Source organism: Triticum aestivum, chromosome 6D, assembly GCF_018294505.1.
Source record: "Triticum aestivum cultivar Chinese Spring chromosome 6D, IWGSC CS RefSeq v2.1, whole genome shotgun sequence".
NCBI lineage: Eukaryota > Viridiplantae > Streptophyta > Magnoliopsida > Poales > Poaceae > Triticum > Triticum aestivum.
This window is the reverse complement of record NC_057811.1, coordinates 74828081-74844010: the sequence shown is the minus strand read 5'-3', so window position 1 is coordinate 74844010 and position 15930 is coordinate 74828081. Positions and strand designations below refer to the sequence as shown.

Below are 15930 nucleotides of genomic sequence, written 5' to 3'. Positions count from 1 at the left end.
CCTGCATCATGATTAGGTAACAACACAGGCGAATATGCAACATTTTCAAATTGGCCAGGCATAAGAGGAGTTGAATGCATAGAAGGTGTTGTGGTGGATGACTGAGGCATGGCAGAAAAGGGAAAGACAGTCTCATCAAAAACAACATCCCGAGATATGTAGACTCGATTGGTTGGGACATGGAGACACTTGTAGCCTTTATGGAGAGAACTATACCCTAAGAACACACACTTTTTGGAGCGAAACTCAAGTTTGCGATCATTATAAGGATGAAGATGAGGCCAGCAGGCACACCCGAACACCTTAAAAAAGGTATAGTCAGGAGTTTCACCTAAGAGAAGCTCAATCGGAGTTTTCATATTAAGAACACGCGTAGGTAATCTGTTAATGAGAAAACACGCGGTAGCAAAAGCATCACTCCAAAAACGAAAGGGTACAGAAGCATGAGCAAGAAGTGTGAGGCCGGTCTCAACTATATGGCGATGTTTGCGCTCAACAGCGCCATTCTGCTGATGTGTATGCGGGCATGATAAGCGATGAGAGATCCCAAGCTTATTAAAGAAGGTGTTGAGGTTGCGATATTCGCCCCCCCAACCTGATTGAAGATGGATAATTTTATGCTTGAGTAGACGTTCAACATGCAATTGAAACTGTATGAATATATCAAACACATCAGATTTGCGCTTAAGAAGATAAAGCCAAGTGAAGCGACTATAGGCATCAACAAAACTGACATAATAGTTGTGACCACTAACAGATGTTTGTGCCGGACCCCACACATCAGAAAACACAATTTCAAGAGGGTTCTTTACTTCTCTAGTAGATGAAACAAAAGCTAGCTGATGACTCTTGCCTTGCCGACAGGCATCACACACGGACATCTCTTTATTGCTAGACACTAATGGCAGCTCATGACGGTGGATTATGTGGCGAACAATGGGTGTGGCGGGGTGACCAAAGCGAGAGTGCCACTGGGAAGGCGACACACGAACACCGCTGAAGACACACGAGGTGGATGGATCCTCCAAACGGTACAAGCCTTGGCTCAACCGGCCACTAAGCAGAACGCCCCGGGTTGCTCGATCCTTAACAAAAAGATTAAAAGGGTGAAATTCACATAGGACATGATTATCAAGGGTGAGCTTAGGGCAGATAAAAGATTACGAGTTACCGATGGTACCCGTAAAACATTACGAAGATGGAGCTGCCTAGAGGGATGACTAGTTAAAAGAGATGCTTGGCCAATATGAGAGATGGGCATACCTACACCATTGGCGGTGTGAACCTGATCGTGCCTGTAGTAGGGCTGGTAGGTGGAGAGTTTGTTGAGCTCGTTCGTCGTGTGATCCGTAGCGCCGGTGTCCATGTACCAGGCTGGATCAACAGGGTAGGATGGTGTGTATCCCTGCTCGACACGCGGGTCCTTGCCCTTGGCGGCGATGTGGGCAGACGGGGCGGCAGCGATGTGGGCAGCCGGGGCGGCGGCGGGAGGACCAAAGTCTGCCATGGCAAACTAGCACTCGTTGCCCTTGTCGCCGTTGCCGATGCCAAGGAAGCTCCTTTGAAAGCGGCGATGACACTTGGAGGCGACATGGCGTTCACAACCACATAGCTGGCACACCACCCTAGTGTTAGCGCCCCCACCCAGGGTCGATGCAGGGGCGGGGCTGCCTTGCCAGGTGACGGGGCAGGTGGGCGCTGGCCACGAGAGGCCCAGAAGGCCGCCGGCTGGGCAGTGATGGTGGCGGAGGAGCGACGAGCCTCGACGCGTTGCTCGGTGAAGAGGAGGCGTGAGTAGAGCTCGTGAGGAGGCATCGCTGACTTGGCGTTGTGGACAGCCTCGGCGAGATTGTCGTAGTCGGCGTCGAGGCCTTTGATGACGAAGTTGGCGAACTCCTCGTCGCTAAGCGGCCGACCAATAGAGGTGAGCGTGTCCGCCAGCACCTTCATCTTGTTGAAGTAGGTCGTAGCGGAGGAGTCTAGCTTCTTGATGTCGGCGAGTTCGCTGCGAAGGGCCATCGAGCGGGAGGTAGAGACCTGGGCAAAGGCGTGCTCCAGGGTCGTCCAGGCGTCCATGGAGGTGGCGGCGAAGAGACAAAGGCCAGCGACCCCGTCGCCGAGGGAACCCTGGATGGCAGAGAGGATCGCCTGCTCCTGCTGCACCATCAGGGCTTGGACTGCGGATGGTAGGGATGACCTGCGGAGGACACGGTAGCGAACCATCAACAAACCCGAGGAGAGACCGGCTGCATAGCAGCGGTAGGACCTTGGCGCGCCAGAACAAGTAGTTGTCCGGCGTGAGTCGGATGGCGATCAAGTTGTCGAAGTGGAACGGCCCGGTGGGCGTGATTGCGCCAGCAGCAGGGACGATTGGCGGCGGAGCCACGACAGGATCCGCGACCGCGACCGATGCCGCGGGTGGCGGCGCGGGGACGATCGGGATCACGGCCGTGAGCGAGGCCGCGGGTGGCTCCTCGGGCAGCGTCTCCCCCGAGGTCGCCGGGATGATGGCGAGTGTCGAGGAGGATCCAGAGGAGGCCATCGCGGGCGGCGGCGGCGCGACTGGTGCGGAGGCCGTCGCGGGTGGTGACGGTGGGATCGGCGCTGAAAACAGGGAGCCGGCGGCGGTGGTGCCGAAGAACTGAGGCACTGACGGAGCCAGGGGCGAGGTGGGAGGTTGAGGAGGGCGACAAGCGACGCGGAGATAGACCCGGAGCTGGCGGCGCCCGAAGCGGAAGCGGTCATGGCGCCGGCGGCGGCAGCCCTAGGGTTTAGGGTTTTGGTGCGGCGGCGGCGGCGGGTGGGGTGGAGGTAGAGGACCTAGGTTAGACTCGGTACCATGTAAAACGTAGGTTTTGGGGGAACTGGCTCAACCCTCAAAAGGGTGGCCTATCACATATATATATATAATGATGACATACAAGTCCAATATCAATAAGATATGGTTTACACAGTAGAACTACAATACGAAGTCTAACAAGTACCGTATACTTATTTTGCTTTAAATTTTCCTTTCCGGCTCCACTACCTCTGCAGATTAGAACATGCCACTATCCTCAAAAAAAAAAAAGATTAGAACATGCCACAAAAAGCAAGAAACGGCGAACCGATCAATTCAAAGCACCCCGCCGCTTTGCACGGCTAACAGAAGTTGGCACCGAGCAAAAGCAAAAGGAACGGCGGCATCAAAAGCCTTGATTTTGACACGACTAGGGGGGTCTGAACTGTCTTCCATATATCCCTTTTCTGTTCATCCCTCATCCGATGACCGATGAGGTGCCAAAGAGGATTCCACTTGTCCTCGCTCCACCTCCCCGTGTGCGCCGTCGGCGTCGCGATCCTCGGCCGTCGGCTGCGCGGTCGGTGCTTCAGAATTTGGTTTCCAGAGCGTAATTTTGGACTATGTAGTGCCCCTCGCACGGTGGCCCCGTCTAGAAGCGTGCGTGATGTTTGGACCCGGGAGGGAAGTTCCTGGGCTGTTCGTGGCAAACGGAGGAACGTGAATAATCCACGCCTTCGCGAAAGAAAAGAAACGGGAAGAATCCAAGCGATGCCGTTGAGGAGGCGCAGCCCAGCCGGCCGCCGGGACCGGACGAGGCAGGCCCAAGCAGAACGATCGACGACCACGGACGGGCATAGTAAAAGACCGCGTGCCCCTCAAAAAAAAAGTAAAAGACCGCGTCGCTGTCGGGGCCACGGCCTGCGCGCCTACGCCACCGGTGCCGTGGCCCCGCGTGCCGCGCCCGTGCGTGGCCAGCACCAGCGGCTTCGCGTCCAAGCAACACGCCTCGGCCTCGCTTTCCCTTGCTCCTCACGCCCACGCCCCCCGGACGCGTCGCCCCTCCGCTCTCTCTCCTCCCCACGCGCATTCGCCTTCCTTTATAAACGCGGGCGACGCCGCCCGCCACACACCAGTCACGCTCACACGGTTTCATCCCTCTTTGCCGCCACCACACCACCAGTCCAGCACCTAGCCACAGCAATGGCGCGCCTGGCGACCATCCTCAGCTTCGGGGACCGCGCCGAGGAGGGCGCCGGCGCCTTCCCGGAGCCGCAGGAGGACTACCAGCAAGAACACGACGACGACGACGACGACGACGCGGCGTCCGATGCCAGCGGCGACAGCTTCGAGTTCGCGTTCGCGCGGCCGCTGGCGCCGGCGGGCGGGGAGGCGCTGGCCGACGACCTCTTCGCGCACGGCCGCATCCTCCCGGCCTACCCGGTCTTCCACCGGCGCCAGGCCCACGACGACGACGACGCCTCGGCCGCGGTCACCTCCGCGACGGCGCCGCCCTCGCCGGACACGTACTGCGCGTGGGCGCCGCGGTCCGCGCCGGGGTCGCCCGCGCGCGAGCCGGCGGCCTTCCCCAAGAGCGCGTCCACGGGCACGGGCGAGGCCGCGCGCCGGTTCCGCCTCCGCGACATCCTCGGCTCCGGCGGCCGCTCCCACAGCGACGGCAAGGAGAAGTTCCTCTTCCTCCAGCCCACCCCCGCCAAGCCCAAGTCCAGGACCAGCGCATTGTCCACCCCGTCAGCGCCGGCCGCCAAGAAGACACAGGCACAGCAGAAGCAGAGCAAGAAGAAGGGCGCCGCCGCGGCTCCGACGGAGATGGACATGGCCACCGCGCACCGGCTCTTCTACAGCAAGCCCGGAGCCGCGGCCGGCCCCGGCGGCGAGAGGACGACGACGAAAACGTCGTACCTGCCCTACCGGCCGGCTATCGTCGGCTTCTTCGCCACCGCGCACGCGCTGCGCCCCAAGCACCACCCGTACTAGCCATCCCATCCCGTCCCATCCCCGGCTCCGCTGATGCCACGATAAATCAAATCAAATTAAATTAGTTGGTTAATTCGTTCTTTTGTCAGATTCCACGCTCCCGAAAAAAAGAGATTCGGTCAGACTGCTGGTTCTTGTTGGTGTGTAAATATAAAATCGCGTGCTTTCTTGACCCTGAACTTGTCAATTTCCAGCTACTGCACGCACCCTATAGTTTACTGCCGATTGTGAATCCATCTGTTCTGCCCTGTAAATTAGTCAGCTAATTCACCCGAGACCAACGGTTTGGTGTAGATTAGTCATCAGTTAATACTTAAGAGTTGGTGAGTTTGGATAATCTACTGCTAGCAGTAAAATAAATTGACCTTTCTGGACTCTGAACTCGTCAAATTCGCCGCTGCATTTCCGGGTCAGCTCTGCAGGGCTGTGCATGCGTCCGTCCGTCCGTCCGAGCTGATCCTGTCTCGCAGATTACCGCAGTTTGTTATTCCCGGGCCAGTACAAGTCGGCGAGTTTGGATAATCTATTAGAAAATCCGAGCATTCTCCGTCGGAAACAGCCATGGATTGACCGATCCAAGTATCCATCGACCGTTCCGGGTCAAAAGATTTGAGTTTGAGGAAGGAGATTCCGTTCGAAGTTGGTGGCTGCTTGAGAGGAAATGTTCCACGGGTTGCACGAGGGGAGTTGCCGGGGAGCTAGCTGGGCCCGACCCTACGTATGCGCGTGCTGGTTCTTTCCGTTTGTGTGCATGAGCATCTAGAGTATGTATGAAAACGCGGTCAAAGGTTCGTTGTGAACATGCACTTGTTTTATCAACGGTATTGAAGAGCGCGGCGAAAGCAAGTTTCATGTTGTTCTTCTAGAACGTGGTACTTTTCCCGTTTGGGAACCCCGAGAAAGTAGAGGATTGGGGAGTCGGAATCGGCGGTGCTGGTTTGCTAATTCGTGCACGCGGGGGCTAGGCTGGAATTGTTCCTTGTAGAACGGCCAGTGCTACGAATCAACCGGCTGATGCCGGGAAGATTTAAGCCACCTCGCTGACCGTATGATCATTCCCACCGCACCGTCGGATCCTTCCTCTCCAGCCGGTTTGAATGGTCTACGCTCGCACGATCTTCTCCGCACATCGCACAACAGCCCCCCTTCTCTCCTTCGATCTCGCAGCACCCGGAGTCATTGGCAAGCTGCTGCACAGGAGCCTGGGGAGGCGCCGGCGACGCTTCACTGCAACGACAACATCAGCGCGGTGGCGCTCCATCACAGCACCCGACACCGGCGGCTATGCTCCATTGAAACACCGGCCGCTTCGATGATGCTTCATCGCAATTCCGGCGGCCACCGGCGAAGCTCCATTGCAGCACTGCTGGCCCTCCGGCGAAGCTACATTGAAGCACTCGACGGCCTCGACGGAGCTTCTTCGCGACCGACCGGCGAAGCTCCATTGGCGGCGACGGGTGCTGCGACGCAGCGCACGGCAAAGACGGCGGAAGCTGAGAATCTGATATGCAGCGCCGGCGACCATGGCGGATGCTGCCATGCAGCGTTGGCGGCGATGGGTGCTGCGACGCAGCACGACGTTCATGACGGAAACTCCAACAAAGCGCGCGCGACCACGGCGAAAGCTGCGATGCAGCGCGGGATATTGCAATGCAGCACCGGTGGCCATGGCGGATGCTGCGATGCAATGTTGCCGGAGACATGTATTGCGACGCAGTGCGAGATGACGGCGGCGACCATGGCGAAAAGTTGTGATGCAGCGGTGACGACCATGGCGAAAAGCTGCGATGCAGCACCGGATGTGCGCGGTGCAGCGCCGTCAGCTACGGCGGGTGCTGTGATGCAGCATCGAAAGCGACTGGTGCTGCGATGCAAGGCGACGGCGGATTGCGGCGGTAATGGGGATGCTTCGTCAGTGGAGAGAATGAGATGCGAGAGATAGACCGAGTGAGGAAGAGTGCGGCTATGGAAAGAGATAAGATGGGAAGAGGTGAGCGATGTGGGTCCACAGAGGGACACGTGATTCGAGCACGATGAGGTTTACGTGAAGGAGAAATCAACCGGTTGTTTTTTATCGTTTTTTCCTTGTAGAACTGTGATTATAAATTTATAATCTAGCGTGATAATATCATTGTTAAAAAAGGAAAACTGTTTAACTCTACTCACGGATCATGTCTCTCGTGGAATCTATCTAAGTGGCCTTGAAAGCCGACATGTGGTTCGACGATTAGGAGGGTAGTTGTATTGCAAGACGATCAGAGATCAAACCCCATGTTCGATGAATATGTGTCTCATATAGTCGGAATATTCTTTCTTTTAGGGAGAGGTGATGTTTTTGCCAAGAACTTTGCTAGACCTACGGGCAGATTCTACGGAAAGTAATCTACGCACTTAAGTTGGCGGTGTTTAAGGCCTTGTACAATGTAAGGTGCTTAGGAGAGGTGCGTGGAAAAATAAACCAGATTTTTCTTAAGCACCGGTGCTTATTTGTGTAGGGTAGAAGTTTAACTAGACGTCTCTCCTATAAAAATAGTCACTAGTGTTTCGCCAGCGTGATCCAGGTAATGCTCTTTCGCCGGATTCTCCCTTGCCAACGCCAGACTCAGTATATGTGGGAGTTCGACCCGGCCAGTCCCCGGACCCTGCAGCGGTTCTTCGGCACGAAGCACGAAGACATGTGGAAGCTGCTATTCAAGACCCAAAAGACGTGGCCAAAAACGACCGAAGACCTCGGCCTCGACTGCACTCACACAGCGACTCCCGTAAGTTCTCCGATGGCCTTAATTTATAGATCCAAGGAGTATACTGAGCTTTCCGTTCTCCACGCAGGGCTGGACAAAGAAGGCGGAGCGGATTCACTGTCCGGCTCCGCTACCCGAAGACCCGACCATTCCTCTATTGACGAGGATGCTGGTTCCGGCGCCGTATCAGGCACTGGAAAAGAAGGCCAAGAAGAAGAGCAAGGCGGCCAAGGGTGGCCTCCGCCGTAAAGGCGCTTCGGACGTAGTGTCCGAAGACACCAAAACTCTCTCCTCTCATGATGAAGATGAAGAGGAGGAGGAAGAGCGCAATTCCCCCCTTAAGGGGGGAAAGAAGAAGAGGTTGGCTTCCGTGGAGCTAGATACAGAGGCGTCCAAGAAAGGGAGAATCTCCCTTATGGATGATTCCGAGACGAACGCCGATGACATCCATGAGTGGCGCCCCAGGTCGAAGCCCCTGGCCGAATCGTAAGTATTCAAAGGTACTGTATATATATCCGGCTTATCGCCTTATGGTTTTAACAAGTTGAATTGTGTGCTGCAGTCTGGCTCGTGACCTACCCCAGCGATCCTCATCTTCTGGGAATTCGCTGGGTCCGAACACGATGGAGAGCGAGTCACCGCCGCGAGCCTCCCCCCACTGCTACGGATAACACCGAGGTGTTGTCCTGAAGGACCCTTCTGGGACAGGGAGAGGTGCGGGAGGCCGCCAAGACGGCGCCAAAGGGTGATACCCCTGCTGCCGAGAACATGGGGAACCGACCCCCATGGAGACTGGAGACGGGGGCCATGTCCAATTTGCCCCCCAACCAAATGTCATTCCGGAGACCCACACGGCTCCGGAGTCAGATGAGCAGCCTCCTTCAAAAGAAGGGGGCGCGCCCACTCCACCGGCGACCTCTGTCAATCCGGAGGCGCCGGACACACTGGTGGGAGCGCTTGAGAGTGCCACCATTGTGGAAGAACATCGTACCCTTATGGGTACGGTGGTTGAAAAGGTTCGGTCCGCTAAAAGCGGATTGAACGAGGCCTACACTAGCCTTCTGAGAGGCTTTGAGGAATGTGATATAATGCCTTTTAACTATATAAGAAGAATGCATGTTTATAGATAGTAGCCCCTGAGACTCTGTTCGGTGTTCGCAAAGAAAGGCCGAACAGAGGATCTAATAACTCGCGCAGGAGATTAACGTACATATCTATTTGAACAAACAGGTTGCAATGCAGGCGTCAGCTTCCCATGCCGCTGAAGCGTCCGAGCTGAGGCGGAAGTTAGAGGAAAAGCAAGGTATGTGATACCGAAAACGCGTCTGAAATGATATCAACTATTATTTATTATCTGAATGAGTGTTATAATTATGCTCATAGCTGACGCGTCTAAGGTCGAGACCCTTAAGAGCGCACTGGCCGAGGCCAAGAAGGAGGCGGAGGAGGAACGAGCCGCCCGCCTGAAACATGAATCAACGGTGGAGGAAGTCCAGCAAGAGCTCAAGGATGCTATAAGCAAATGTGAGTCCTTAGAGCGCAGGATTTCGGATCAAAATTCTGAACTTGCTAAGGCCCTCCAAAGTGCACAGGAGGCCCGGGCTGAAGCCCAAAGCGCCTGCCGGGAGATCCAAGAGGCAAAGCAGATTGCGGCGGGTAAGGCCTTTAACATGCAGAGCAAATTTGTGAGAAGAAAGTATATCTTACTGACCCGGATTTGGAGTTCTCCAGGAGCGTTTGCGGACCTGCCCCGGAGTGTTGCCGATGCCGCGGAGTTCTTCCGAGACGAGGAGGGGAGCTCGATGGAAAAGTTGTTCTGGTCGCAGTACCTTGCGCCAGAGCATCCCGTGCCCCTCAGCGATCAGCTGAAGCAGTTGACCGAACTGCATAGGGTGGCCGGATTGGCCATGAGGGATTTTATAATCCGTCTTTGGCCTGTCGAACCCATACCCAGCAGCTACTTCGGGCTCGTGAAGCGGCTGGTCAGTGCCTGCCCCCGGCTTGATGCCGTGAAGCGGTCGGTCTGTATCGAAGGTGCGGATGACCTTCGCCCGTGTCAAGGTGCAGTGGGCGAAGATGAACGTCGTCAAGCTTGCAACCGAGGGACCGCCCGTAGGCAAAGAGCACCGCACGCCGGAGCGGTATTTCGAGGACATCCTGGAAGGATCCCGCATTGTAGAGGGCTAGTGTTCAAAGGACATTATTTTTGAATGAATGTATCCATGTTGTCCAATCTTTGTATTATGAAACAAGGCTTATGTATGATATGTTGCTTGTTTTACTTTAAAATGTTTCCTCCCGTGCGGCCGTTTACGGTATCTGAGAGTTGGCCAGTCATCGGCTTCAGCCCCTACGTAGGTAGTAAGAGGGTGTTCGAGATAGCATCTAAACACACTTGACCCAACGACTTGGTCCTTGAAGGAGGTGTTAGTGCGGCGAACCAGGCAATCGGACTGTGTGGCTTTATCACTCTCACTTAGCCAAAGGAGTTTGACAATGGGAGTGTAGGCACAGCCTCTAGTATTATTCGATTATCCGAACTTGGGTGTTGTAAATGCCCGACCGGGTGAAGGCCGGTCTGTCGCGTGATGCGGAAAAAATCGCAAAAGATTTATACTTAGTCACCGAATAGCTGACCAGCTCTCGCCGCATCGTGATAGTTAGTTTTCGGCTTTCTCTACTGAGGTGTTTATCCGGATGAACCGGAAACACAATCACAGAAGTTCTTCCTTTACTACCTTAGCCGAACAAGCGGAACGTAAGGCAGTAACCACAGGAGCCGGGCAAGCCAACTATTGACCAAAGACATGATTCAGAGCCGATGCATATAATGCTATATTCGGGACGCCGAATTGTACTATAAAAGTGTTCGGACTTATTTTATATTTAAGAAATGTACGTGGCTCAATAGAGTCCCTGGCGATTTAAGTCGTACCGAGGTGTACATGGCAATCGGACGAAAAACAGGGAAATGCAGATTTAAGAAATAAGCCAGTGCCGTATAGGTTGGGCTAGAAATTGTTTCCATTATAGTCTGATTGATACGTCAAAACGTATTTGTACAAATAATGCGATAAGCAACAAGGCTATTTTACATGCCGAGCACAAGGGAAAGCTGTGTACGGGTCCTGAAAACGGACGAGGTGATCTTTAAAGACCCTGTAGATACCCTGCCATGCGTGTACGCTGCTTTTCTCCTTGGCGTGTTATCCTTCAAAAGGATCAACGAGCGGGTTTTCATGATGGGCCCAGAAAAGGGCCCTTCGTATCGTCGAAATGTGATGTGGGTTGCAAGGAACCTGGAAAAATAAAAATAGGAGAAAAAAGAAATATAAGGGTCCGGATAGGGTCTAGCCGTATTGTGGACTTTATCTTTACTATGCCTCCATCTTTGCCCATGGTATCTTTAGTGCGTAGTTATGTACGTGCTGTACATATGTCGCATTTGGTTGGGGTTGAGACGAAGGCCGAATTGCTAATCGAGCTCCTGATGAGCTGGACTGTCGTGCTGCGGGGTAGTCCGGACTCGTTTGATAGTGTCCGGGGGCTTGGCCGCCGATGTAATAGTTGGCTTGATAAGGCCGCCTTGTACCTCCGCTGCCAGGGCCGCGGTGTGCTCCTCAGTACGGAGGGAGCGTTCCATGTTTCCATTGACTGTTATGACACCGCGTGGTCCAGGCATCTTGAGTTTGAGATAGGCATAGTGTGGGACCGCATTGAAGAGAGCGAACGCGGTTCGTCCGAGCAGTGCATGGTAGCCACTGCGGAAAGAGACGATGTCGAAGATCAAGTCTTCGCTTCGGAAGTTGTCCGACAAACCGAAGATGACCTCCAATGTGATTGAGCCCGTGCAGCGGGCCTCTACACCGGGTATTACTCCTTTAAAGGTAGTTTTAGTGGGCTTGATTCTTGATGAATCAATACCCATCTTGCGGACTGTGTCCTGATAGAGCAGGTTAAGGCTTCTGCCGCCGTCCATGAGGACTCGCGTAAGGTGGAATCCATCAATAATTGGGTCGAGGACCAGTGCGGCCGAACCTCCATGACGGATGCTGGTCGAATGGTCTCTGCGATCAAAAGTGATCGGACAGGCTGACCATGGGTTGAATTTTGGGGCGACTGACTCTATCGCATAGACGTCCCTTAGTGCGCGCTTGCGCTCCCGCTTGGGGATGTGAGTAACGTATATCATATTCACCGTTTTGACCTCGGGGGGAAATTTCTTCTGTCCGCCTGTGTTCAGTGGATGAGGCTCCTCGTCGTCATCCTCGCTGAGCGACCCTTTCTCCTTATGTTTGGTATTTAACTTACCGGCCTGTTTAAAGACCCAACAACTTTTGTTGGTATGATTGGCAGGCTTGTCGGGGGTGCCGTGAATTTGGCAGGGTCGATCGAGTATTCGGTCCAAGCTAGATGGACCATCCTTGTTTCTTTTGAATGGCCTTTTTCGTTGACCGGACTTGGGGCCACTGAATCCGGCGTTGACCGCCGTATCTTCGGTATTGTCATTGCTGCTTCGACACTTGTGTTTGTTGCGTCGGGACCTGGCGTTGCCGTTTCTGACTTCGGAAGTGCCAGGGTCGCTGGTACTGTTACTGCTACAAGCTAGCCAGCTATCTTCGTCCGCGCAAAAGCGGGTCATGAGTGCTGTAAGGGCTGCCATGGACTTCGGCTTTTCTTGGCCGAGGTGTCCGGTGAGCCATTCGTCGCGGATGCTATGTTTAAAGGCCGCTAGGGCTTCGGCGCCCGGACAATCGACAATCTGGTTCTTTTTGATTAGGAATCTGGTCCAGAATTTCCTGGCCGACTCTCCGGGCTGCTGGACTATGTGACCGAGGTCATCGGTGTCCGGAGGCCGAATATACATGCCTTGGAAGTTGTCTCTAAAGGCGTCTTCCAAGTCTTCCCGGCTTCCGATAGAGTTTTCTGGGAGGCTGTTTAACCAGTGCCAAGCTGGTCCCTTAAGTTTTAGTGGGAGGTATTTGATGGCATGTAGATCATCACCGCGAGCCATGTGAACACTACTAGGAAAAACCTTATACAGAATCTTAACAGCAGCGTGGTTTAAAAACAAACGCTACTGCTAATTAGCAGTAGCGAGCTCCAGGAAACCGCGCTACTAACATCCCGTTAGCAATAGCGCCCTAGGTGAAACAAACGCTACTACTATAATTGCCACGGCGTTGCCTCTAGGCTAGATATAGTAGTAGCACCCTTCTCCTGGACGCGCTACTGCTAAAGTACTCAGTAGCAGCATTTTCTTCAAAACTCGCTGCTACTAAGTATCACCGCAACTAATTAAGTTTAGTCTCATACTACTAAGAGAACAAGGTGTTTACCATCTTAAATATGTTACTTCTCAAACTATCTCGAGCACTTGGTCTTCATTGAACTATATGTGTAGGATTTGTGGCTGCAATATGAATCTTCGCCTATGCCTATACAGGTACGGTGAAGATTCATGTTGACTATTTAGATTCTACACAAAAAGATCAATGATGACCAATGTATATTTTTGATATTGGGATAAACAAAAGAAATAACTGCTTCCTTTAGCAGTAGCGTTTTTCTCTAAAACGCGCTATAGCTAAATTAGCTATAGCGCGTTTCCTTAAGAGCGCTACTGCTAGTTCGACTTAACCACCCGCGGGCTCAAAATTTTGCTAAGTCCTCCTTTCCCCCTGCTCCCCTACTCCTCTGTCGCCGCCACCCGAGCCCGAGCCTGCCCTCACCGCCGCCGCCCGAGGCCGCCCTCAACCTCACCGCCGCCGCCCGCCGCCGCTCTCGACCTCACCGCCGCCGCCCTCGACCTCGCCGCCGCTGCCCGAGCCCGCCCAGGACCGCCGCCTCCCGATCCCGAGCCCGCCCTCGCCGCCCCTACCTCCGTCGCCGAGCACCTCCCCGCCACCGTCTCCCCCCTCTCTGTAAGCCCCCCACCCCTCCCCCACCCCCCCTCTCTCTCTTCTTAGTTAGTAGATGTTTTTTAGTAGTAGTAGATGTTAATTTAGGGTTCATAGATAATGATTTTTACTAGTAGTAGATGTTAATTAGTAGTAGTGATGGTACTAGTTAACTAGGGCAGTATGGTTAATAGTAGATTTTTTTTACTATTGTATAATGTAGTTTTTTTTACCGTTTTTAGTAAGTGTTTAAAATAATTAGTAAGTAAATTAATAAACTAGTTCACAATAAACTAGTTGAACTAGTTTAGTTTTAGTTGAACTAGTTTAGTAAGTAAATTAATAAACTAGTTGAATTAATAGAACTAATGTATTTTTAGTAAGAAAATTAATATAACTAGTTGAACTCCTTTATTTTTAGAAAGAACTAGTTTTTTTTCATATTTATAGTAAGTTTATATTTAGTAAGAACTAGTTGAATTAATAGAACTAGTTGAACATGTCATATTTGTTGTTATTTTTTTAGTTTAAGCAATTATTCGGGATGTATTAGTGATAACTTATAGGGTTTTTGTTTTTCAGAAATCAAAGAGCCCCTCCATCATCCCCGCCGTCGTCCCCGTCACCGACCCCCTCCGACCTCGAGGTGAGACCAGCCAAATCTCCATGTCAATATGAGTCCTATAAGATATGATGTAGATAAAAACATGTATATCTTGAGTTGCTCAAATAGGATATGTGGTTGCCCAAGTGGCCGGTCATGTTCAGGTTACACCTCCGAGTGGCCTATGTTTTGCCGGAGTGTTGATTAATTTCTGTTCCGGCAAATTTCAGGCGCTCGATATGTCCTTTTTTACCAAAGTTCATGCCGGTTTTTTCCGTGAATTCTGGCATGACTTGTGCTAGAATATGTAGGAAATATCGAGCGGCCTGGAGTTTCTCGAAAAATAATTAAACGACATTTCGACAAACCGATAGTCAACCCGTGATGAATAATAATGATCTAATTTAGGTTTTTTAGTACATATATTTAATTGTACAAGTTTAATCTTTGAATTATGAACCTAGGAAATGTCGTACTCGGACGACGAAAGTCTCCCGGGGGAGTGCAGCTGGTGCCACGATGATCGAGGTCTGTGCGACAGGCCTCACCTGCATGAAGATCGGCGCTTCAGCATTAAGCTCGAGGAGACCTTCAATGTTGAAACGGTACGCAACGACGACAAGTGTTTTTTTCGTAATTAAGCACGACTTTAACTATTTCAACGTCTAATTTTCATCTTTTACAATTCGACTAGCTTATCCCATGCCATGCAAGACGCTATGTCTTGGAGAGGATGGGTTTTGAAGACCATGAAAATTTTGAAACAAAGAAAATACACCTAAGGATCCATCATGATATAGATTTTGAAATAAATCTGTACAATTCTCAGAGCGTAACCCATTTTGGTTGCCAAAATTGGGAAGCACTTTGCAAAATGTATGGTTTTTATGAGGATATGATTGTCAACATGGATCTTGGTGATCCTGACATCGAGCAAGGCAATATGGACATTTGGGTCCTTGTTGATACGCTTTCGATTCTACCGCTATGTGAGTTTCTCAAACATAGTTATTAACTAATTTATATTGTTTATTTCAAAATAGTTGACAGCTTATTTCCATTGACAGCTTATTTTCATTCTTCAAAGAATGTGCGGAAGATGGTAGACAGAACCCACTACACCGATGGCTCCGAACTAACTTATAAGGAGAAAAATCATCTGATCGCATTTTGTACTGATCTTGAGAATTACAATACCTATTATCGAACTCCTCCAAATTATGGTGAATACGTGCCACTAGTGCACGTGTGGAACCACGGTAACTTCTATGGAGATACCCTGGAAAGATTTTTTACTATTACGACATCCGTGCATCTTTTGCATACTTCTAAAACTAGTACATCATTGCTAACTACGAAGTTATTACTATGTTTTTCAACAGAAAATCCCGATGGATTGTGTGCCTCATCTGATGTATCAGAATGGTCGCCTTGATGTTCTGAACATACAGCCAGGTCATCCTGCGGATCTCACCTGTGCATATCGGATTTCTAAAACCGGTGAACACATGCTAATCAAAGAATGGAAAAAAAATGTTTGGACAGTCGTAAGGAGGTTCTTGGAAGCAACATTAAGCGAAAGGCAAGAATTGGAGACAGGATAATCTCCATTCTCCATAATGGAGAGTCAGGGGCTATCTTGTTTTTTATATTTTACCTTAGAAAATATAGTAGGTCCTAAGAGAATGTAGTAGGTCATATGAGGTAGAATATGTTTATTATGTGGTACAATGTGTTAGAGTTGATGATGAGGAGTAGTTGTGATTATGACTAGTGACCAACTTGCTATGTGATGTCTCATTGATGAAAACAATGATCATGAGGAGGTTTTATATGACAATGATGTATTATGATGATAAGTTGTTAATGATATGATGATGATGATTTTTATTATATTATTGGGTGAAA

The 15930-nt window shown here is 51.6% G+C and overlaps 1 protein-coding gene across 1 annotated transcript; it reads left to right on the top strand.

Moving 5' to 3' along the window:
• The first annotated feature begins 3899 nt into the window (after positions 1–3899).
• LOC123143628 (histone-lysine N-methyltransferase 2D) lies at positions 3900–4949 on the top strand. The gene has a single exon (XM_044562566.1). It carries the CDS (start codon positions 3983–3985, stop codon positions 4775–4777), a length of 795 nt encoding a protein of 264 aa, XP_044418501.1. The 5' UTR covers positions 3900–3982; the 3' UTR covers positions 4778–4949.
• Positions 4950–15930: the final 10981 nt, after the last annotated feature.